At 40.7% G+C, this 23,572-nt stretch overlaps 1 protein-coding gene across 3 annotated transcripts in view; it reads right to left on the bottom strand.

Annotated features, from left to right (window-relative positions):
• The window catches only part of nfat5b (nuclear factor of activated T cells 5b), a 49,872-nt gene extending 26,740 nt beyond the window's left edge, over window positions 1-23,132 (bottom strand). For 2 of the 3 annotated variants that reach the window (XM_018752677.2, XM_018752679.2), the window contains exons 1-2: window positions 23,084-23,132; window positions 22,776-22,928 (exon numbers count right to left, since the gene is read on the bottom strand). In XM_018752677.2, the coding sequence (XP_018608193.1) occupies window positions 22,776-22,848 (73 nt within the window). In that variant the 5' untranslated portion in view covers window positions 22,849-22,928; window positions 23,084-23,132. Of the gene's footprint in view, window positions 1-22,775; window positions 22,929-23,020 lie in introns of all 3 variants that reach the window. The other variant, XM_018752678.2, reaches the window with a different exon arrangement.
• Window positions 23,133-23,572: the final 440 nt, after the last annotated feature.

Raw genomic sequence — 23,572 nt, 5'->3', positions numbered from 1 at the left:
TCACATCACGCAGCTCACTGTTCACTGCTGTGCTGACTGGCCTAAACAAAGCAGTCTTATCAAATTTATTAGTGATAGTAGAACCACACTAGACACCTTTTTAGGCTAGCGCCATGCCAAGACAGTAAAGTGTTCCAAATCAACCTTGTACTGCCTCAATGTCAATCTCACACAGGCAGTGGTAACACTGATATAGGGAGCAATCTGCCATGAAACAAAGACCTGGAAGCAGTCAGGTTTTTCCGAATTGCAGATGGCAGTTCTGTTGCACCATGCTTGCACAGTCCTACAACTGCCTACACGTACGTTAACCAACTTCACGTTTCAGCTCCTGTAATGCGATGCGAAACATACATGAGGTTCTGAACTACATGTACTTAGCAAGTCTGTACTGTAGAGTGAAGGAACATCTATATTTCTGATAGAACTTTGAAATACAAATGAAGAAAAACAAGCTCATTAAAAGTATGGCTTTAATCAGACAGCAAAACTATTTCTATTGAAAGTTGAGGTTTAAGTAAGGTGTAAACAACACACAAATCATTCTTAGCCAACCTTTCAGCACCTTTCCCATTCCTGCCTTTTAAAAATTCACTTTTTAGCAGATTTCATTTCTTACATGGTAATTTCCCAGGGGTAAACAGAACAGGGAAAAATTAAAAACTCATCCTTCCGCACTTGCTGCAGAATTCTCCTCAGGTTAAGCCTATCTGGATGAACATTAAATTGGGCAGCTAGCACAGTGGGCTCAGACAAAATTGAAGCAATTTCAATATACGGTAAGTACAGCAATACCTGGCAGCTGACAACTTAACAGATGATAAAATAACCACCTGGCTACCCTTAACCAGAATGATGTTAACAAGTGAGCAAAAACAAAATGGTTAACAAAGAAAAATGCTTATACACAAAACTCCAGTAATTTGTCCTACAATGCAGTTGAGACAATAAAAAGAGTCAATAGTAAAGCACGCAAGGTTAAAAATCCATAGATGTCCCTTTTAAACTCATTCCTATTCAAAGTACACATTTTTTCTAAAACCTGTACAAGAAAATACATTAGATACTCAATACCTAAAATCACAATGTTTAAGATCTTCAATGCTGGTGGTTAAAACTATTATGCAAAAAAGGCTGCTTCTACTGAGTATAAGGATAGCAAAGCTTAAATGTGATTAAGCTATTAATTCATTCATACTCTCAGCTGAAACTAAAGATAACAAGAATGACGCCAATTTGTTAGCTTAAATAGCATCTTCTTGTTTTTTAAGACGCAATCTATATGGAGCGTGGATTAATCATAGCATCACAGTGAGCGCTAGTGCTGTTCCATGTGCAAAGGATCTATAAAGGAAAACTTGACTGAGGAACATTTTTCATATCAAGAAGAACGAATATCTTCAACTACAATGAAGATGTCATTGAAATCACAATGTTATCAACTGTGAGGCTGCTATTTGAAAGGAGATAAATTTCATAAAGAACCCCAGAGTGGATGGGATTAAGGCTGATGACAAATTACCCAGAATTCCCTGCAGGAAGAAACAGCCAAATTTACAGAAAGGCTGAAGAAAGGCCCACTTTGAAAACCAGTGCTGGGATGGAGAGCACCAAGGGATGGGATGTTTACTTCGTTCCTCAGTAACCAGCATGTGCTTCTCATTATGTGTAATCCACCCCATATAGTATGGAAGAAGGCATTACAAAAACTAAAAAAATAACTCTGCCTGTGCCCTTCTGAGGTCCATTAAATGCAATACTATTCAGGGGGTTTTCAGTGGATATATGAAATAATGGCAGGATATCAAAAACACACAAAAAAAAAAAAAAAAAAAAAAAACAAAAAAAAACACTTCAGCTTGTTAATGCTTGCATTTGAGCTGGCTGACATCTTCTGGAAATGGATGTTCCACAAACAAAGGGCAGCCCACTACACAACTAGAATTATAGCAGCATTCTTTTACTGTCACAGAGTTAAATGTTCAGGGCCAAAATATGTCCTCCTCGCTAACCCAAGGATATCCCAAAACCACACTGTGGGATAAGATAACATTTAAGTGACTGAAAACAAGCCATAATTATTGGTTATTAAGTCAAGACAGAAGAAGGATAACAAAAACAAATGAAGTGCTGTTCCTTACTTTTCTACTACAGTCAAATAAGGATATACACCGATCAGGCAAAACATTAAAACCACCTTCCTAATATTGCGTAGGTCCCCCACATGCTGCCAAAACAGCTCTGACCCATCCGAGGCATGGACTCCACAAGACCTCTGAAGGTGTCCCGTGGTATCTGGCACCAAGACATTAGCAGCAGATCCTTTAAGTTCAGCAAGTTTCAAGATGGGGCCTCTATGGATCGGACTTGTTTTTCAAACACATCCCACAGATGCTCGATCGGACTGAGTTCTGGGGAATTCGGAGGCCAAGTCGACACCTTGAACTCTTTGTCATGTTCATCAAGCTATTCCTGAACAATTTTTGCAGCGTGTCAAGGCTACTGCCATCAGGGAATACTGTTGCCATGAAGGGGTGTCCTTGGTCTGCGACAACCTTTAGGTAGGTGGTACGTGTCAAAGTAACATCCACAGGAAAGCCAGGACCCACGGTTTCCCAGCAGAACATTACCCAGAGCATTACACTGCCTCCACCGGCTTGCCTTCTTCCCATAGTGCACCCTGCTGCCATCTCTTCCCCAAGTAAATGATGCACATGCAACCGGCCGTCCACACGATCTAAAAGAAAACGTGATTCGTCAGACCAGGCCACCTTCTTCCATTGCTCCACGGTCCGGTTCTGGCGCTCACGTACCCATTGTAGGCGCTTTCGGCAGTGAACGCGGGTCAGCGTGGGCATTCTGAGTGGTCTGCGACTACGCGGCAAGCTGCGATGCGCTGTGTGTTTCCGCACCTTCCTGTCATGGCCAGCATTAAGGTTTTCAGCAATTTGTGCTACAGTAGTTCTTGTGTGGGATCGGACCAGACGGGCTAAGCCTTCGCTCCCCACATGCATCAATGAGCCTTGGCCACCCATGACCCTGTTGCCGGTTCACAAGCTGTCCTTCCTTGGACCACTTTTGGTAGATACTAACCACTGCATACCGGAAACACCCCACAAGACCTGCCGTTTTGGATGCTCTGACCCAGTTGTCTAGCCATCACAATCTGGCCCTTGTCAAAGTCGCTCAGATCCTTATGCTTGCCCATTTTTCCTGCTTCCAACACATGAAATTCAAGACCTGACTGTTCACTTACTGCCCACCCCTTGACAGGTGGCATTGTAAAGAGATAATCAGTGTTATTTACTTGGTTTTAATGTGGTGGCTGATCAGTGTATGCATTTTCTCTTGAGAATATAACCTGCACAGTGCGAAGAATTGGTAATAATGCAACAGAAGCAAAAAGACATTGACCCACCCGTTAAAATACCATAGAAGCAGAAATAAATTCTTAAAGAATTCACAGATAAGCCAAATTCCTGCCTACTGGCAACTATTAGTCATTGGTACTAGTTTTCATACATGGTTTGTCCATAAGAAACACCATGCTCAAACACAGAGATGCTCATAAGTGTACTTGGTACCAGAGCTCCTTAGGCCAAAGGTCAATGACTGACTTTGCAGTAGTTTCATCTAACTTGAGGCCACATGTTCTGGACACTTGGGTGAAGAGAGAGATGCTGAGCTGTCAACTGATCACCATCTGGCGGTGAGTTGGATCAGATGGCGGGAAAAACTGACGGACAGACCCAGTAGACCCAAGCGCATACTGAGGTTGTGCTGGAAATGACTGTCGGAGGACCCTGTCCGAAATAATTTTAACTCCCACCTCCGTGAGAACTTCTCCCATGTTCCAGAGGCGGTAGGGGATATGGAGTCTGAATGGACCCTGTTCAAAACCTCCACTGTTTAAGCAGCCAGGCACAGCTGTGGCCAAAAGCTTGTTGGTGCCAGTCATGGCGGCAACCCAAGAACCTGCTGGTGGACACCACTGGTGAGGGAAGCTGTCAAGCTGAAAAAGGAGGCCTTTAGGGCCTGGTTGGCCTTGGGAACTCCTGACTCCTCAGATAAGTACCAGCAGGCAAAAAAGGCAGCAGAAACTGTGGTTGCACAAGCAAAAAATCAAAAGAATGGGAGGAGTTTGGAGAAGCCATGAAAAATTATTTTTGGTTGGCCTCAAAGAGGTTCTGGAGAACCATCCAGCAGCTCAGGAGGGGTCGGAGGAGCTTCGCTCAAGCTGTGCTCAGTAAAGGTGGAGAAACTGACCTCAAATGAGGACATTGTTGGGAGGTGGAAGGAGCACTTTGAGGAACTCCTAAACCGGAGAGTTATGTGTCCCTTACAGGAGTCAGGGACAGAGGCTTCCAGGGTATCAGAGTCCATTTTCCTCGTGGAAGTCACTGAGGTAGCTGGGAAGCTCCACAGTGGCAAAGCACCAGGGATGGATGAAATTTGCCCAGAACTGCTTAAGGCCATGGACGTTGTGGGACTGTCATTACTAATACGCCTCTGCAATGTTGTATGGACCTCGGGAACAGTGCCTTTGGATTGGCAAACTGGGGTGGTGGTCCCTATCTTAAACAAAGGGGACCGGAGAGAGTGTGTACCAACTATCGGGGAATCACACTTCTCAGCCTCTCTGAGAAAGTCTATGCCAGGGTGCAGGAAAGGAGGCTCCGGCTGACAGCTGAAGCTCAGACTGAAGAGGAACAATGCGGATTCCGTCCTGGCCGTGGAACAGTAGACCACTTTGTCTCCACTCCTGTTTGTGGTTTTCATGAACGGGCTATCAAGGCGCAGCCAAGGTCAGGAAGGCATTCTATCGGGGGCCGGAAGGTCATGTCTCTGCTTTTTGCGGATGATGATGATGCCCTTTTGGCACCATCACATGGATGCCTTCAGCACGCACTGGAACGTTTTGCAGCTGAGTGTGAAGCGATTGGTATGAGGATCAGCACCTCCAAGTCTGAGTCCATGGTTCTTTCACAAAAAAGGATGACATGACCCCTTCAGGTAAGGGGAGAAAAACTCCTTCACCTACGGCAAATTAAGTATCTTGAGGTCTTATTCACAAGTGAGGGGAGAAGAGAGCGCGAGGTCAGCTGCAGCAGTAATGTGGTCACTGTACCAAACTGTGGTGTTGAAGGGGGAGCTGAGCCATAAGACAAAGCTCTCTATTTACCGGTCAGTCTACGTTCCTACCCTCACCTATGATCATGAACTCTGGGTAATAACCGAAAGAATAAGATTACAAATACAAGTAGCTAAAATGAGTTTTTCCGCAGGGTGGTGGGACTCACTGTCGGTGACAGGGTGAGGATTTCGGACATCCGGGAGGAGCTCTGAGTAGAGCAACTACTCTACCGCATTGAGAGGAGCCAGTTGAGGTGGTTCGGGCATCTGGTAAGGATGCCTCCTGGGCGCCTCCCTTTGGAGGTATACCAGGCATGGACAACTGGGAGGAGACCCTGAGGTCAGCCCAGGACCAGCTAAAGAGATTATAGCTCTGAGTTGGCCTGGGGGTGGCTGGGGATCCCCTGGGCTGAGCTGGAGGAACAGGAACATCTGGGCTTCTCTGTTCTCCCTACTGCCATCGCGACCCTAGAAGGACAAGCGGTCAAGAAAATGGAGGAATGGATACTAGTTTTCGTATTATCAAATACATTTTGGCACACAGACGAAATACAGATAGGAAAATTTGTGCATAAAAATGAGACCATAGAATGCTGAAGTATCCATTTTAACTTTTGTACCGTTTAGATGATTTCAACTGTCCCGCTCCACCCCTTTGCTGGTCAAACACAGACGCATACTGGCACACTGTATAGTCAGCAGGACAAAGGACCTGCAGCCACATAAAGTCATGCAGATGGACAGAAAAACTTATCTGCCAAGAAATGCATCTCTGTGGTGTTTGTGTCTGCATCCACATTCTGCCAGGAGGAACAGATGCCTCAGCTGAGATGAAAGCAGAACCTCAGAGCAATGAAGAATTCAAGGTATTGACTCAAGCGGAGTGGACACGGACACGCGCACACACGGACACACGCCAGGGGCCAGAGAAACACGGCAAAGTAAAGAAACTGTTCCAGGTGGGAAAACAGTACAGCCAATGGTGACAGTAAAGCAATACCATCACACAGGTGGCAGGAGACCCTCCATTCCCTTGCCAAACCCACTGCTATTTACATGGTTGCCCCAGTAGCACAGGGATGCAATTTCATAAGGTGCTGGGTGTACCCCTCAGGTATTTATGCAGCAAGTGGGAAAATGAGTTGGGGGGGCTTGGGTCCTTTAGTCCCTCATGTTCCAACTGAGTCTCTTGCACAGCTCAGCACCAGCAGTGGAGATCCATCTTAGGGTTTGCACAAAGCACCTTTTGTTTCTCAACTAGCATAGCAAATGGAGAGCAACAGCTCCACATAGCCAGCTCATCATTAAAAAACTGCTACCAAGTCAAATCACAGCAAAAAGGTTAATTTCTACTGACTTAACTTAAAATGGACTGAAGCCAGAAATGTAGTATTACTCACAGCTGTCTTGGCCAAATGAAAGTCCAACAGAGCCATTTACTTGGCTTTAAATTATCCAACATAAATTGCAGATATCAGACAAAGATGTTACCATCCCATGTAAACATTATGGAAGTCATCAATGTTGAGGGGCTTAAAATGCGTTATATAATTAACATGGTCACATCTGAAACTTCCATTAGGTTTTCCTTGATTTACTAGTACAGCTTATTCAATTTAGTCATAATTTTAGAATAAGCTGATTAAAAGAATGCACCTAATAATTAGGAGTACAAGGAGCTATTTCTGCCCTGCAGTGTTTTCTGGGAAAGAAAAGAACAGTAGAAACAAGAAAAAAAAGGGTTTTGGTTTATGATGCTCTTTCAGCCTTTTCATTTTCGGTGTGTAAGCAAGCATGCATGATGGAGAGTGTCAGTACCCAGGGATGTTGCATGTTAAACTTCCAGTGTATTAATCATGTAAGAGGACTTCATAAAGACTAATTAAAGCTTTAGCCTTTTGCCAGCTTAACAATTAGAAATGTGAAGTGTGAAACATCCATCCAAGAACGATGACAGGAAAACAAGAAGTCACTATCATCACAGAACTAAATAGGTCACCTTCTTCTCCCTCTCCCTGACGGGTTAAGAACAAGGAACCGTACACCAAACACTCAACCGGGAAATCCCTTCCTGAAACGGAAAATCGTACACCAAGAATCATGTCAGAAATTTAAAACGTGGCAAAAGTGGCAGGAAGCAGCCTAGACTCCACCCCGACCTCCCAGAGTGACAGATGAACTTCATGGGGACAGTTTATGAGGGATCAAACACCAGGGAACAACTCAGTTAAACATCCCTATAAAAGAAAGAAAATTAAACATACACAAACAAAATTGCTACAACCGCCTGTCCCGAGCACGGTCTTGGCGAGCCAGAGCCTAACCCGGCAACACAGGGAGTAAGGCTAGAGAGGAAGGGGGACACATCCCGGACATCGCAAGGCACCCCAAGCAGGACTCGAACCCCAGACCCACCAAAGAGAAGGTCCCGCCAAACCTGCCGCACCCCCTGAAAATTAAACACTGTGGCAATAAATGTTAGTCTTAGTTTTGAGGGTGTGTATGATTAATGTGCAACTGACCAGTGGATGGTCTCATGTCCCTTCCAAACGGTAGTCTGCCTCATGCCCTATGCTTCCGGGACAGATTTTGCATACTCCATCCCTGCACTAGACAGGCAGTAATTGAAAACAGAACTATGGATGGTTGGCCTCGCCAATGATTTCCTGACAATCCGAGTTCTGTTGTTAAACGCCATGTTTATTTTCTCAGTTATTTGGTAATTTTATTCTCTTGTCAGAAGAGAATGTGGCACGGCGGCACGGCGGCACAGCGGCACAGCGAGTAGTGCTGCTGTCTCACAGCACTTGGGTGGTGCAAGAGGACATGGGTTAAATTCCCATTCTGTCTGTCTGGGTTTCCTCTGGGTGCTCTGGTTTCCTCCCAGTCTAAAGACATGCTGTTCAGGTTCGCCAATAGTGTGTGTGTGTGTGTGACAGAGAGAGTGTGTTCCACTGATGTGTGGATGGGTGACCCATTCTAAGTAGTCTATCTAGCAGTATAAGTCACCTTGGTGAATAAGGTGTGCGGGCTGACGCTACATAGAGTTCATTGGAAGTCGCTTTGGAGAAAAGTGTCTGTTAAATAAATGTAATGTAAATAGCCATTTCTGTCATTATTCATCTTGAGTTTCATTTTTCTTTTGATTATGGCCCATTGCTGTCACAAACTTGTCTCCTTGCAGACCTGAGACACCCTTGCACATCACATTTGGTACCAAAACCCAGAAATGACCGACCACTGACAGAGCATGGGGTTAGGGATGCTTTCAAAATGAGATGCCAACTAATGGTACAATTACCTGCTATCTTAGCAGGATTGGTTACAGGAGCAGATATGCATGACTTCCTATGAGATCAGCCATGGATCAGATAACTGTCCCAACATTCAGCAGTTCTGGCACAGTATTGTCTGGGTTACATCTACCTCTAGATCTAATGTAACCATACATAAAGTATTTCATCAGTATGATAAATTTTACACAGTCAAATATTTGCTTTGCTGGATTGCTAAACCTACTACCAAGCCAAATGTTAAATTTGGCTAAAACAGAGTTACAGAAAAGACATGAGCAAGCACTTTAGTGCTCTGAGTGTTTGCCATGCAGCTGGTAAACAGCAGTACCACCATCACACTAGGAAATTCATAGCAATTGCGCATAAATAAGTTCATCTAACCATTAAGGTAAAAGGGAGAAGCAGGGAATTAAGAGAATCATAATATTTCACTTTGAAAATTAGTACAGTATCTTACTGCTACGAGCGCAACTCATCAAACTGGTTTTTTTAAGTCCTTGTATAGTCACAACTCATAAAAGAATGAATGAATGAAGAAACAAAAGATTACAGTTAAACAAAATAAGACTTTGGTTTATGGGCAGTATACAGTTTTAATGGTGGAAGTTCATGCAAATTTACTGTCCATCTCTAGTATCATTAGTATTCTGAAATGTAACAATACAAGCCATTTGTGTGATGGAAATTAGGCATCTGCTGTTAGTTATGACATTAACTAATGCAAGCTACTGTAATTTAGCAAAATGGAGAACCTACAAAGCTGCATGATGAATAAGCACAGATACTCTAAACAGAAAGTCTGAAACAAAAATGTACGCAAGTGAAAACATCATTATAGCAAGGACCTGCTAGGATTTCTCACTAATGCCTTGTTTAGACAAGCCCATTGAATCTCAGGAAAGAGATAAAATTAAGCAGTACATACACCAATGTGTACTGAAAGCTTAAGAGGCAGGCATGATTTAGACCCTCACACATGCAAAGATTACTTCAAACAGCAAAGATAACTGCTTCCATCTGCTTCAATGTAGAATCAACAAGATGCACTCCGTATTTTGCATATACCCTAATACAGAAGTAACATTTCTTCCATGCTGTACAAACAGACTAGCCTTATGCAATTTTGAAAAGTGCATTTCTTAGGTATTAAAATAATGGAGCCCTCATGCATAAAAGCCTTACTGCACATGTTATCAAGGGGACTTTTTCAACATTCTCATTTTCAAAATTAGTAATAATGCTGATGAGGTCCACATCTGTTAAGTAGCAGTGCCGTGCTTTGTGTGCCAACAGCATGAGCTCTCTCACACCGAAATATTGGCCCCATTAGCAACAAGTTACCTGACAGCATTCAATTCAAGGATATTTCCCTCATTTCGACATAAGACTTCGCAAAGTTGCAAAGGAAATCACCACAACTGGTTAGAATATAATATTTTTGTAACTGCCATATAGTATTTTCACTCATTTTCTTGATGTGATCTTATTAAAAATCATGAGGTCTGACTGAACTTGAGAAAACCAATATGAGAATAAGCACATGTATTCTAACAGCTTAAGCACATTTGACCAATCCACTCTATTGTGTCATGTTGTAGTTGAAGAGGGCATATATTGATAGCTGTAGAAGCCACCAAAATACCTTTCCAGTAATTTGGAAGTCTGTGCAACCTGTGCTGTAGGGGTGAGACTGAGATGGGGACCAAGATAGCTCCAAGAAAAGCCCTTTTACAACATAGAAGCAAGGAAATCTCAGTGAGGCCCGTGCTTCTGCAGCATATCACCCAGGAGCAACATGACCGTCCAGATGGCAGCATACGTAGGCAGCGACATATTAGAAACAATCAGTAAAAATAAGTCAGAGGTAAAAATAATTCCCAACCCACATCTCTCCGTAATGACAGGTCCTCTTTCTAAACGGTGTTTGGTAGCAATGCTGAAAATGGAACACCTGACATGTGGGGGTAAAGAGGGGCAGGATGGCAGTGAGTAAAATCACGAGTAGAAACAGGGAATCACCACGGGTCACCATGGTGTTGTAAGCCGAGCTGCGTAACCAGGTCAAGCCTTCACATCTCCCACAGGTGTATGGGTTCATGAAAGCTCTGACTCACCTTCTAAATATTTCATCATTTCAATGGCTTTGGAGGGAGAGAGAGCAAGAAAGCAACCCATATTGGACACAACGGCTTTATATTGTGTTTTTCAGCACTGAGCAAGTATGTTCATCTTAATAGATTAACACTATTTATCTTAAAGCAGTTCATACCACATTTCATACCGATTTGATCCAATAATGGTAAAAACAATATGCTGTAACGCTATCGGATCTCCTGCAGTACCAGAATAATACCAACTATACCAAGTCACAAAATGATTAATAACTGATTAAGAGCTATGTACAATTCTTAACCCATCATTACTCCTGGGTAATTTTTACTGTAGAACTTCAGGCCAACTGCCCTTGATTAAAGTTACCATAACAGAAACTGAAGATGAGCTCAGGCCCTCCCACTGCAAGGTGGCAGCATAACCATTACGTAAACTGTTGGAAATTAGTGATCATGCTAAAGTCATACTCTGATACATTCACAAAGTTCATGGTTATGTCAGTAATAAGGTGTGGCAGATGAACATACTACAGTATGTCAATACAGTACTATATACTGAACATGATACTTTCCAAAGCTGCAAATCTGATATTTGTTGTGCATTCTAGGAAGCAAAATTCATTGCCTTCATTGCAGTGCATAAGCACATTTGCTCCACCTCCAGGCAAGGGTGCTCATGAGCAGACTTTTTGTCATAAATAAGTTCTCACATCTTCAGGCCACAGCTTTAAAAGCAAGATGCCAGTCAGGCAGACAGTTGACTAGTAAAAGCTTGCCATTGTGGAAATTGATTTTACACCATGGCCAGAAAAGCAAGCCAAGCGTTTATCAATATCCAATACAACAAACAGTTAAATACATGTTTCACAATATGTAATATTGTTGATGAAAAGGGTGGGGAGGTCAAATTAAATAGTTAAAGATCTAATTGGAAAAAAAGCACACATACCAGTGCTTACTGAAAGCTCAGACAGTTGTGTGTGAATACTTTGGAGAAAAGAAAAAAAAATTTAAGTAATAGAAGGTGTACTTAAAGCTGGTAGAAAATATCATCGAATACAGGGTTGTCCAGTTAACATTTGGCTGCTTGCCGCCTGAGTTCTTAGCAGCCAGCCACTTCCAAAAGCTTAAAGGTACTAAGCATATGTAAAGAATTTAAAACACAGCAACAGTACATACACGCTTCACCAGGCATTCAAATCACAGTGTACAGTTGATGTTTACTGGGGACAAAATCATTTGATTTTAGTTAATCTGACAGTAAAACAAGTAACTATGTTGACTGGTGATGCTGACACTGCCAGTAGTTACAGGTTGAAAACCTGTGGGTGACAATTCTCTGACCTGAAGCACACACAAGCAGCAAACAGGAACCCTCCCTACCTGAAGCCCACCAGTCAAATGCAGTCTAGTAAAAGTTAATCATTAACCAGCTGTAAAAACTTAAGAGTAAACTGAAACCAGGACAATTTCAGGGACTGCTTGGTTAAAAACAATGGAAACCACGGCACAGTTATATACACTGAAGTTACACATAACGTTACATGAAAAACGGATCCAAAGATTAATCGGCCACCACTATGTTTGTTTTTGAAATTCAACTTAAATACACTTCACCTGCTACAACACAGTCAACAAATCTGTCACAAATAAGTCTTGGCTCTGTAAGCCATGTAGTGGCAATATAGTCTCAGCGTGCTATGTACAGTGATCAGATTAAACAGGCTGCAGCATGGCCACACTATACAAAGCAGCCGTCACACTCCTACTCAGGGAACTAATTTCTCCATGTTGACCAAGCCACTCTCATGCACTGCTTTACTTAACACTGCACCCCTCTCACGGAGACTGTGCCTCTTGTTTCCACAGCAACAGCACGTCCAGGAGACACAAGAGCAGCTCTTGCTGAGGCCTGTGACCAGCAAAACGAAGGTGACCGAGATCATGGTCACATTGAACGTATGTTTATGCTGAACATGTAGACTGGTGTACAGATGGACCTTCGTGTAAATGCTCTCAGAGTCACCGGCTGCGTGTTTGCAAGGACATCTCAATCTAAACAAGACTAGTCTACAATCTGCAATACCACGACAAAACAAAACTAAACAGCTCCATACCTTATGTTCAAATGATAGTGACAACTTTTTGCAACTTGGTTAGTTAATTTGGCAAAAATGCAAGAAACTCATACTCAGCTTGTGCAACAGGTAGACACTGGCAATAATCAATACGGTTAAGTCTGTGGAAAACACAAAATGACCCTTGGTACCGTAAACCAGTACAAACAAAAGCGTAATCAGCTTTAACTTCTACCGAAAACACTCAGCTTTGATTTGCTTTATGGAGAGAACAATTCAAAATGCTACAGATTTAAGAGCAAATTCACTTATGATCACATCCATTAATGCTTCCAACTTAAGACATGGTATTTGTTAATGCATGGTATTTAAAACTTCATGGCAATTCTCTGTTATGTGCTCTATACTTTTCTATAAATTTTTTGTGATTACAATCATGAGTGACTTTTTCCACATGGCCACAGAAGATTCATTTGTGGTGTAGGGAGTGTCATACATCATTTAGTACATAAGTTAGGTTCAGTACCATTTCAGGACAGTCTGCTTAATTTCTAATTGCTTGAAAGCAGTCTGCACTCCATACATTATGCATGAGGGCCTTTGCAATGCTAACACTAAAAAGCAGTAACCAAGCAAATACAGCAATTAAGTATCTACAGAGAAAAGTGATTTAGCAAAACTTGCTTACCATTTAAACAGAAAACCATGTGCCTGTCAAACAAAGCTATATTAAGCAACTTAATTTTATTTAACTTTCTGAGGAAAAATAATTTAAAAAAATTAATCTCTCTTGCAATTACAAAAACAAGGAAGATGACAAACAACCAACCGACAATGGCCAAACACTTAAGCAACCATAAATGGCAAAAGTGCACTGAAATATGTTTACTCTATTTACATGTATAAAAGCCAAGGAAGAAAAAAATTAAGAATAATAAGTTGAACTGCGCTATGTATAAATGAGCAGATCACATGGCAGGTCTTAACAGAAACCAAAGCTGATGCTGAAGTGAGTGGGGCATAACTTGGCCGTGAGGCAAGTATTTGCTTGAGGGAGGTTATTTTCATCATACACTCTGTGCATGGTGTCTGTGCCTCTGTGCTCATACTTATACCCAGACCTGTTGCATCCTTTACCACACTATACCTAAAGCTTACAACATCACTACACAGTGAGCAAATATGTTCCCATGCGTGGAGCAGCCAGGGAGGCCGTTGACAGCACTCAGTTAAAAAGACACTAGTAAAGCTGTATCCATGCTCAGTATACAGACCGCCCCCCCCCCCCCCCCCAAAGTGTTTGAGGTACACTTTTCCCTGATGACACTGAAGTTGTAAATCAATAAGTGCAGACTTCTCAACAATATGCGATAACCTCCTCGTTATTTTGCTTTGTCTTTTGAGTTTTGTTCAAGTACCTCTTTACATTTAAGAGGGGTCTCAAAACTCATGTCTTTCAGACTCATTTTGCCCCAGATCTCATAAGTGCTTGATAAATGTGCACGTTTCATGTTTACTAATGTTTAATAATGGGAAAGCATATATGCAGGTACCTGTGTAATGTATACTGATTTATATGGCAGAATGTGAAATTTACTGTACTCAGAAATCATGTATGCATCCAAATCTCTCCTTCTGTTGATGGTCAGCATTTATTGTATTGTTCTGAGATGTAAATCATTTTGGAGAAAAGCATCTGCTAAATGAATAAATGTAAAGCTATTCTGTGTTTTTCATATGTTTACGTGTATACTTACTGTCCAGTAGTTTAATAATAAAACCCTTATTTTAGTTTTTAATTTCATTCTTGATTGTTATCTTAATGTTTTACCATTTCTTCAGACTGTTTTTAATTGTTTGTAGAAATATTACTTAAATTAATGGTGAAGGAGTTCCCTGTTTACAGACTCTTGGTATATGAACCAGTTTCAGGAATGAATTAAGTCCACGTAATGATGATACCTGTATTTATTAAAGAAGAAAGAAGTGAGAAGAACCAAAAGACGAATTTTAGAATGCAATAAGGAGAAAACTGAATGACATCTTAACTTGGGGCACTGCTGAAGTGCTCACTTTGTTTGTTTACAGCTTAAGGCTATTTTGTGGAACTCTGAGTGGGTCTTAGAGCATGACACAGACTCCGACTTGTACTCCGATTAAAACGCTAAGCAGCGTGCTCAGAACAAGTCATTTTTACAAAAATAAAAATGTGTTAAGGCTACTTGTTCACTTTAAATCAGTATTAAGGACTACATTTGAATGCGTGAAGATGCCCGAGTTCAGCATTTTTCAACATTTAAAACCAAAACTTTTTATAAGCTTTTACATTTTAAATTACTGAAACTTGAACTCGAGCATGAGTGAGTCAGAGTCAGGCAATGATCCAGCCATTAATTCATGACCTAGGCTCAAACCTTGTGCCCAGTCATATGGACTCAGTAACATGAGACTCAAACTCCACTCCATCTGAAAAGTAGAAGACTTGGCTACAAACTTAGCTGAAGAAATAAAACACTGGAATAAAAGAAAAACTTCAGTGCTGCACTTGTCTTATTAGAGCTGTAAAAATGGTATATCTTCATTGCTTTTGACAGATCGATCTCTGGCTAGCAAGGAAATTGAGCAATTTCAGTAAAGGGTAAAGGTGCACAACGTTTGTTGAACAAAGCAAAGTTAATATTGATAGAGTGCATGTACCGATTTACATACCACCACAGTCCAGTTGCCATGCAAAGGCTAATGAAAAATTATCTGGGTGCTTCAGGAGACTAACTATAGCACCAAAGGAGCATTCGGGGATGGAAACAAATCACAATGAGACATAAGCCAGCGACCACAATCCAAGGCCTTAAACAGCTGGCAACATGAATCCTTCTGCCTCAACCATCTGAAAGCAAGCGCAAGATAGCAAAGGTACCAGCAAAGGTCATGGGTTTTAATGCCAAAAACCAGTCAGGCACTCTTTTGATTCAAAGCTCCCCAGAGGAATGAGCTCGTCAACTCCATTAAACTGCAAAATACAAATTCTTTTGTGGTTATTTGGGACCTCCTCCTCTTGGTTATGAATGAGACTGGAGAATGTTTACTAAAAGCAGCATTACAGCTCAAGCCCTCAAGTGAATTAGTGATAAAAATAAATCCATTAGCATTTTCTCAGGGGCCTTTCCCTACCATTTACAACAGTAGTGAACATATGGCTCTGCTATCTCCCATAGTCCTATTGGCATCATAGTCACATGAGCCTATGGTTCATTAGTGCACAGCATCCCCAGGGTCTATGCAGAGCTACTGCTGGGTGAAAACATAAGAATGAAAAGTTAAAAAAAAAAAAAAAAAAAAAAAAAAAAAGAAGAAGAAACTCAGCAGACCAGCTAAGTATAAAGAAACATCCAATTTATTTGACTCCTGGATAATATCTGCTGAACACTTAAGATCATATACGCCTAAAACAGGAACTTAAATCAAAATGTATGATTTGATACATTGATAAGGAACAATGACTTCTGAGTGAGTCTAAAGCGTAGCATTTGCACAAGCACTCAGAGGTTACCTTCTCCAACACGTGGGAGATCTGGTGACGCCGTGTCTGCTGTGACTCAGCGGACAGCAGTAGAAAAGTGGGATTGTCTGACATTAGCAAAAACAAACAGTTATATTCATAGAGTGGTTCTGAGTGTTTTGAAAACACCATTTTTAATTTCTAGAGCACAAATACCTCACTGTATTCAGTGTACAAGTTGGCACCATTTGCAGTGGAGACGACAAAGAGGTTTACTCCCAGATGTACATTAGACCATCATCTATTACCAAACAAAGACACAAAATGAATGATTTAGACTTTTTAAAACCAAAGCTCACCTTAAATGTTTAACTAACAACTGCAAGTGGACACCAGAAAGAAGGGTCTTAAAAAAGGCCAATATATAGTGTGTACGTGCGCATGTGGGTGTGTATGCACGTGCGCCTGGGTGAAAACAGATACTGGACAACACAAACATTTGAAATTTGTCTTAAAAATCCTGAAGATTTAATCCATGAATATTAATCGATCAGGATTTTAAAATAAGTTACATTTGTAAAATCATTTCTTCATTTAAATTGGATTTATGTAATGCCAAATGTAATTAAACAGAACTGGAGAAATCCATCCAACATGTAAGGCTGACTTAAGAATGAAACTTGGAACAGCACTTAAATTCCAGGCTCTGAAAGAGGGCAAACTTCCAAAAATACCATAAATAACTTAATTAGAAAATACTGTGAAGTTTAAAGTTGGCAGGATTAATCTGTAGGATCAAGTGTTCCAGAACAACTAGTATTTGCATGATGATCTGGGGCTCCTTTGAAGCTCTCAACTAGACAGATCACCGTGCAAAGTGAGACTACTGTGTGAGAGTATTGGATCATGCTCATACCAAAACAAAAGTACGTCAAATATTTCATAGTGACTGAGTAAAACAGGAGAAACAAACATTCAAAGAATCAACTAACACTTCCATGAAACTTCAAACACCACCACTTCAGAAAACAACATTTTCAGGACAAAATTACAGCTTTCGCCCTGGAGGGTACGAAAATAAATTCTTTTCATCCCACAAAGGGCCTAGCCACATACTGTACCATCGGTCAGTCCACAATGTCTCTGCCCTCACTTTGCTAAAACTGATGTCCACTAAAATGTGGTGGAAGAGCACGTTGCTGCTCCTGATCCACAGATGCTTCTCACCTTCATGATAAATATTTTGTGAGAGCAAACACTGCACATCAGATTCTGAACTGAATACAGGCTCTCATAGCACTACGGTTAAGTGAACATCAAGCTTTCTTCATTTGGATAGCTTTTCTGTAAAGGCTGTAGATTCAAGAGCAGCATTCTGTGCAACTGCAACCCCACATACCAAGTAGCCTTTGGCAGAGAAAACCAACAAAAGCCACACCGGCTAAGCTGTGCATGTACTACAGAAGCTGAAATATTACTGAAACAATACTTTTTCCTTAATTAATTTCCAGAAATAAAAGCACAGAATACTGGCAAGAAACTATTAAGAGTCATGGACTAAGGTATGAAAACACACACCACTTTGCCAAATTAACATCTGGTTTAACAATGTGGACAAATGGACCAATGTTTAAAGCTGTTAACCTTTGTTAAAACTATCCTCTTGGCCTCATTCACATGCACCACTTGATTGCCTGGGTCAAAGATACCTCCAGCTGAGTGTGTGCAACCAACATGTCAGATGGCTCATTGCCATGGTGGTTCCACCTTGCTGCTTCTCACCACGAGCTCTCAGCCATCAGGTTTGTTGCTGGGTGCTCAATTCATGACGCAAAACCTGTCAAACTTATCCAAGGACACACTATGCCAAGCTGTAAACAGACTGCTGCTTCCAGTGGAAACAGCATTATTTTCATTGACACCATCCACTGCATGCACAACAGGATCTTTAAAAAACAAGACTTTTGATCAATATATCCTTATCTCTAAGCATATAAATATTGCACCTTTACTGGGTGTTGCCTAAAACAAGGGACCCATTAAGTACCAAGAGCAGATGCTTTAAAACCATATTTCAACATGGCAAAAATTAATCAGACTAAACCACTGACTAAATAAAAACACAAACTACAAATCCTCAGAGGGGCATGTTGCTTCTCTATCCCACAGTAAGATTTAAAAACCAATTACACTAATGAGAAACCTTGACTTTAATGTACAGTATTAGATTGTCTTCTACAATTCGGAAGATATTATACAAAATTTGGTACAAATGCAGATAGGCATCAAGTAAATACTGAAAGCAAGCAAGTTTATAACTACATGTATTCTTAGCCAAGACAGTCTACTTCAAAGTCACAAGCACTTCTAACTGAAAAACAAAACAGAATTTAATTCTTTCCATTATAAAAATGGTTGCTTCTTTATTGTTGGCAAATATTTTCGCTACCTATTTAAACAGATGAAGCAAATAAGAAAAAATTAAGGGACACGAGACTTGAAGCATAGTTAAGTTGTTTGCACACCTGCCCTTGTAAAATATAACTGAAGAGGCTTTACCTATAGAGGTTAAACATCAGCAAGAGTGACCTGGTTGCAATTTATTACTCTGCTGTCCATAATATAAAATACATTTTTAGAAGAGTAAATTTTACTCGTCAAGCCTTGACTACCCAGACTAACAAGTGCCTGCTAACAGCTTGAAATCTGTAGAGCTACGCATTTGCTGCAAATCCCATACATGTCTAGTACAACATGAAAAAAAGTCTACACAAAATTCCTTTTGTTGGTTCACGGATTGAGGGGAATAAAACCTCCAACTTGTGGAACAAAGAGTGGACCACTAGCAGCTGAGTACAACAAGGACCATTCACTGCAAGATATGCCACCATATTATCAGTAGCAATTAAAAAAAGCCTCAACAACAGCAGCCACTAAGGAGCAGGTGTCCAACTAGCGCGGATTATCCACAAGATTACTTCTTATGTAAACTACAGTGTGGCATGATAAAGACATGGCAAACTGAGTAATTAGGCCAACACATTTTCATTTAGAAATGACGATTTTTGCTGGCTTTAATTCCATATGATAACCTCTTTAAAAAACATACTTCAGGGTATAGAGAAACTTAAAACATGTTTAGTTTATTAATCATAGTTACACTGAAGATGGAATAGTTGTAGTGATGCAAAGGGGTTTCTGGAATAAACTTTTCTAATTCAGAATACTACAAGAACAAGAAGTGAAAATAATCCAGGGGGGTTAGAAAATGTGCAAATAGTTGTGTTAGAACAATTCACAAGTATAGGTCATGACCAGAAGTGGGCTTTAAACATGAATCACCATAATCTCCAGATTTCATTTTGGCATCCAGCAGACACAGTCCACGGATACCTAGTGAGATTATCTCACTGGCTTCGACCACTGAGACCAACTGGTCTGAAAATACAGGAGTCCTTTTCAATTAGACGTTAAACTCCTTCAAATACACAGGAAATTGAAAACATATCCCCTACAACAAATTAACAGCAGAGTACAAACTAATAAAAAAGGCTTTGCTATAAACAAGATGTGGAAGACCTTGAAAATTTGACGACATAATTCCAAATGTTTAAACACTATAGTATTAAAACAACTCGAGTTTTCACTGACAATGGAAACTGGTGTTTTTTTCCTTAAGGAAACTGACATGTAGGTCATTAGCAACCTACACAGGAAAACAAAACTGTCTCAAATGTCAGCACTGTCTAAGGGCCTTAGTTCATATCCAGAACTGAAAATACAGCTTTAGAAAAAGCTTAAATGTAAATGTACAGCATAATATTTCTTACCACTTTTAGAAAATAGTGTACACTATGTACACTTTATGTACCCTTAAATGTAGAGCGGAACATTTCTTACTACTTCTAGAAAATAGTGCAATATTTTTCCAAGTAACTTCACTCATGACTACAGCATGAGGGAGAAAGTTCTACAGGCTAAGCTGGTAAATCTTTTTGGCTGTACTGCTGATATTTGTTCAGCATGTTATTTCAGTGTCTGTAACAGGAGTCCTTTTACTATTTGTGTGCACCTATACAAGGAATTGGACAGCAAGTTCTAAACAGTTTTAATGATGAATTCAGCTGAGGATTCAGATGTGTTGCCCCTCTTTTGTACAAAGAAATGAAATATACATGAGAAGCTTAACATAGGAATTTCATTGTTTGCCAACTATCTTTCAGATCTCAACTGCTTTAAGAAATTAAATTAATTTTTGAAGTGCTTCCGTTCATGGCATCCCTCATCCACTTTCTCTGACCATCGTTTCTGCACTTGGGATGTATGGTCCACATGTCAACTTGGGGAGACTTTAATGACATTGCGTTGGCTCCTTTGTGAAACTTTACATGAGGCGAATACAAAATCGTACAGCAAAAATAAAATGTTGTAAACCAAAAAAGAAAACTGTAAAAGAACAACCAGTCAGCTTTCTGGTGTTTAAAGAACTGGACTACTAAAAGAAGATTACAGTATCTAGCTAAAATGCATATTACTGTTACAGAAGAAAATGCTTCAGTCACAGAATTCAGCCCCGACTTTACATCAGTTCCATTCTCCAAACATATCTCAGGATGCCGTTGTTCCATCACAAATATGTCCTCTTCAATCACAACTCTCCTTTTACATTAAGACAGAGAAAAGTGAGAAAACTGACATTGCAAAGATTTTTTTTTTTTTTTTTTTTTTAAAAAAAAAAAAAGGGGGGGGGGGGAGGGGAATTACCCATATAAAATGAACAGGGGCAGAACCTTGGACAACATTCAGACAGTGACCCGTCTCTTGTATTGCTTACTAACGTCAGTTCAATTTAAATTTGATAACAGATGTACGGATTAATAAAATCAATAATGTCTTGCCCTAATGCAGAGACTATCCTGGAAGTGACAGGCATGAGATAGGGTACAGCAGTCCATCGCAGAGGAATCACAAATCCTCATTCTCTTCCTCTCATTCGCATACCAGTAATTTAGAGTGACCAGTTTACCTGAAACACATATTTGGTCTGTGGGAGGAAACTCAGGCAAAAACGGAGAGAACATGCAAACTCAGCAGACGGAGCCACATAGAAACCCATATCCAAGACCACAGCCCAAGAGGTATGAGGCACCAGCACTACCATCTGTGTGACCATGTTGTCCTGACTGCTTTGAAGGAACTTAATTTACAAGTTCATGCACAAAGTTCTCAATCCTTGACTAGTGCCAAGCAGTAGTTTAAAACAAAGTTCCAAGTTCAGACTTCACAGTGTCACCATTTAGTGGCCAGGTTTGGCTCCAGGACCCTTTACCAGTCACACTGCATTGGAAAAGTTGTGACTATAATCACTATAATCACCTGTATAAATAGCCCCACTACCTGTAACTGTTATCCAAGATAAGATGGTCACACACTGCATGTTTGAGTGTGTGTGTTATAATTTGCCCTTTCTGTTTGATTTTGGAGAGACAAGCATGCCAAGATAAAAGTAAAAACATCCAGGTTTAAATTAAATAATCCACCTATGCTGCATTAGGGGGACAGCTGGTAGAGTAGTGGTTAGAGTTGCTTTGGATCCAAAGGTTGCAGGTTCAAATCCCACCTCCAGCTGTAGTACACTACAGCAGGTACATACCCTAAATTGCTCCAGTAAAATTACTCAACTGTATGAACTGATAAATAACTAAGTAGCTTAACAACAGAAGTCACTTTGGAGGAAAGAATCAGTTTAATAAATGTAAATATAAATGCATTTTACATAAAGGTAACTGAAAATTATGTCTTACTGTATTATAAAGGAAATGACCACTGTATATGACCTTTTGCACCACTCATTCCAACAGAATTTTTTCAAACTGTGGCTACTGGGTCATGGCTAAAAATGAGTCAAGACTTTCAAACAAACATCCCACAAATCTATATATATATAAGTTCACTGGCTCAACAACTTATGAACAACTGAGACAAGTCGTTTGTTCATAACTCTGCAAAGCCACAGTAAAAAGAGGCTAAAAATACATAGTTCTTGTGGGTCAGGTTTTGTAAAAATCTGACAGCTTCGATAAATAAGACAGGTATGTAAGACCAGGTAGGCAGACAAATTACATTCATAATAAATTTTCAGAAGTATTTCAGAAGGAAATACTGCACAATTAAGAGCTCGAAAGACATTTTTAAATCTTGGAAAATTCACTGCAGGACTCAGTGGGTCATAAGTTCGCAGTGCCAACCCAGTGCTAGCTAATAACAAATACAAGTTTTCTACCACTGTAAGTAAATTGGACAGTAACAGTGTTGTATAACACAATAGAGATTTTATTAAATAAATTACCAGTACAGTCATCTAATAACTTACTGACTGTCCTGACTTTGTCCTCTGGACACGAGGCAAAATAAATCAATGCCCCTCAGGTGACCTTTCTTTCTTTAACTTGCAAAAAAAGGTTTAATTAACATACATAAACATTGTTTTTTTTTTTTTTTTAAAGTACCACAAGCTCTTGCCCGTCACACGAGACGAGAGAGAAGTTCACTTTACCGTTGAGATGAACGGTGGGAACCGTGGTGCCCGAATTAAAGTTCCCCTGCGTCGGGGTCACCCGCAGGCTCCTGTCCCCCCCGGCACCACGGCGGTTTTTACCTTTCGAGTAGAGCGATTTGGGGGAATTGAGGTCGAGATCAGCGCCGAGCAGTGAGATGAAGTCAGAGGGCATCGCAGTGCCTCCGAGCGGGGCAATCGTCGGAGCGCCTTCTTCGCCCACGAGCCTAGCTACCTAGCCGTCCACGAGTCGCGCTAGCACAGGGGCAACACAGAGCAACAAACAAAAGTTGACGAGAGGAAAAACAAAAAAAAACAATGGGCAAAAAAAAAATGTCTTCGCAAACCTTTTTCACTTATTTCAAGAATGTGACGTGCTTACTACCCTCTCCTTTTACTGAGGACGTTACCTAGCAGCTCCTCGCGAGCGTCCACTTTTTCTATTTCTTCGGCGGCTCCTCCCACTGGACAAACGAGCGCATGCGCGTTAGGCAACGCCGAGCTTGTCACATGACCCACGGAGACCCCCCCCGACCGGGAGTGTCGTAGCTCCTGTTTTTCGCTTTAATTCATCTTGTAATTCTTCACTTGTGACATTGAAAATGTCGCTACCTCCTAGTACCGAAAAACTTTTACGGCTCTAAATCTAAATAAGAAACCTGAGGTATAGATATTTCGGTAGAGATGCCTCTCTTGAGTAGCAATACTACTACTAGTGTGAACCAAAGTTTTACCAAATCATTAACGGAAGCACTTCTTGACAAACTTGTTCTGTTACATTAATTTTAGTGCGCGGAAAATGTCTTGTTAGATATAATTAGTTTAATTATGAAAGTAGTTTATGATATTTTACTTGGAGCCAATCATAAACACGTCCTCCCACTCATACAACATCTGAT

This window comes from Scleropages formosus, chromosome 11 (assembly GCF_900964775.1).
Source record: "Scleropages formosus chromosome 11, fSclFor1.1, whole genome shotgun sequence".
Lineage (NCBI taxonomy): Eukaryota > Metazoa > Chordata > Actinopteri > Osteoglossiformes > Osteoglossidae > Scleropages > Scleropages formosus.
The sequence above is the reverse complement of the archived record's forward strand: the minus strand, read 5'-3'. Positions and strand labels throughout refer to the sequence as shown.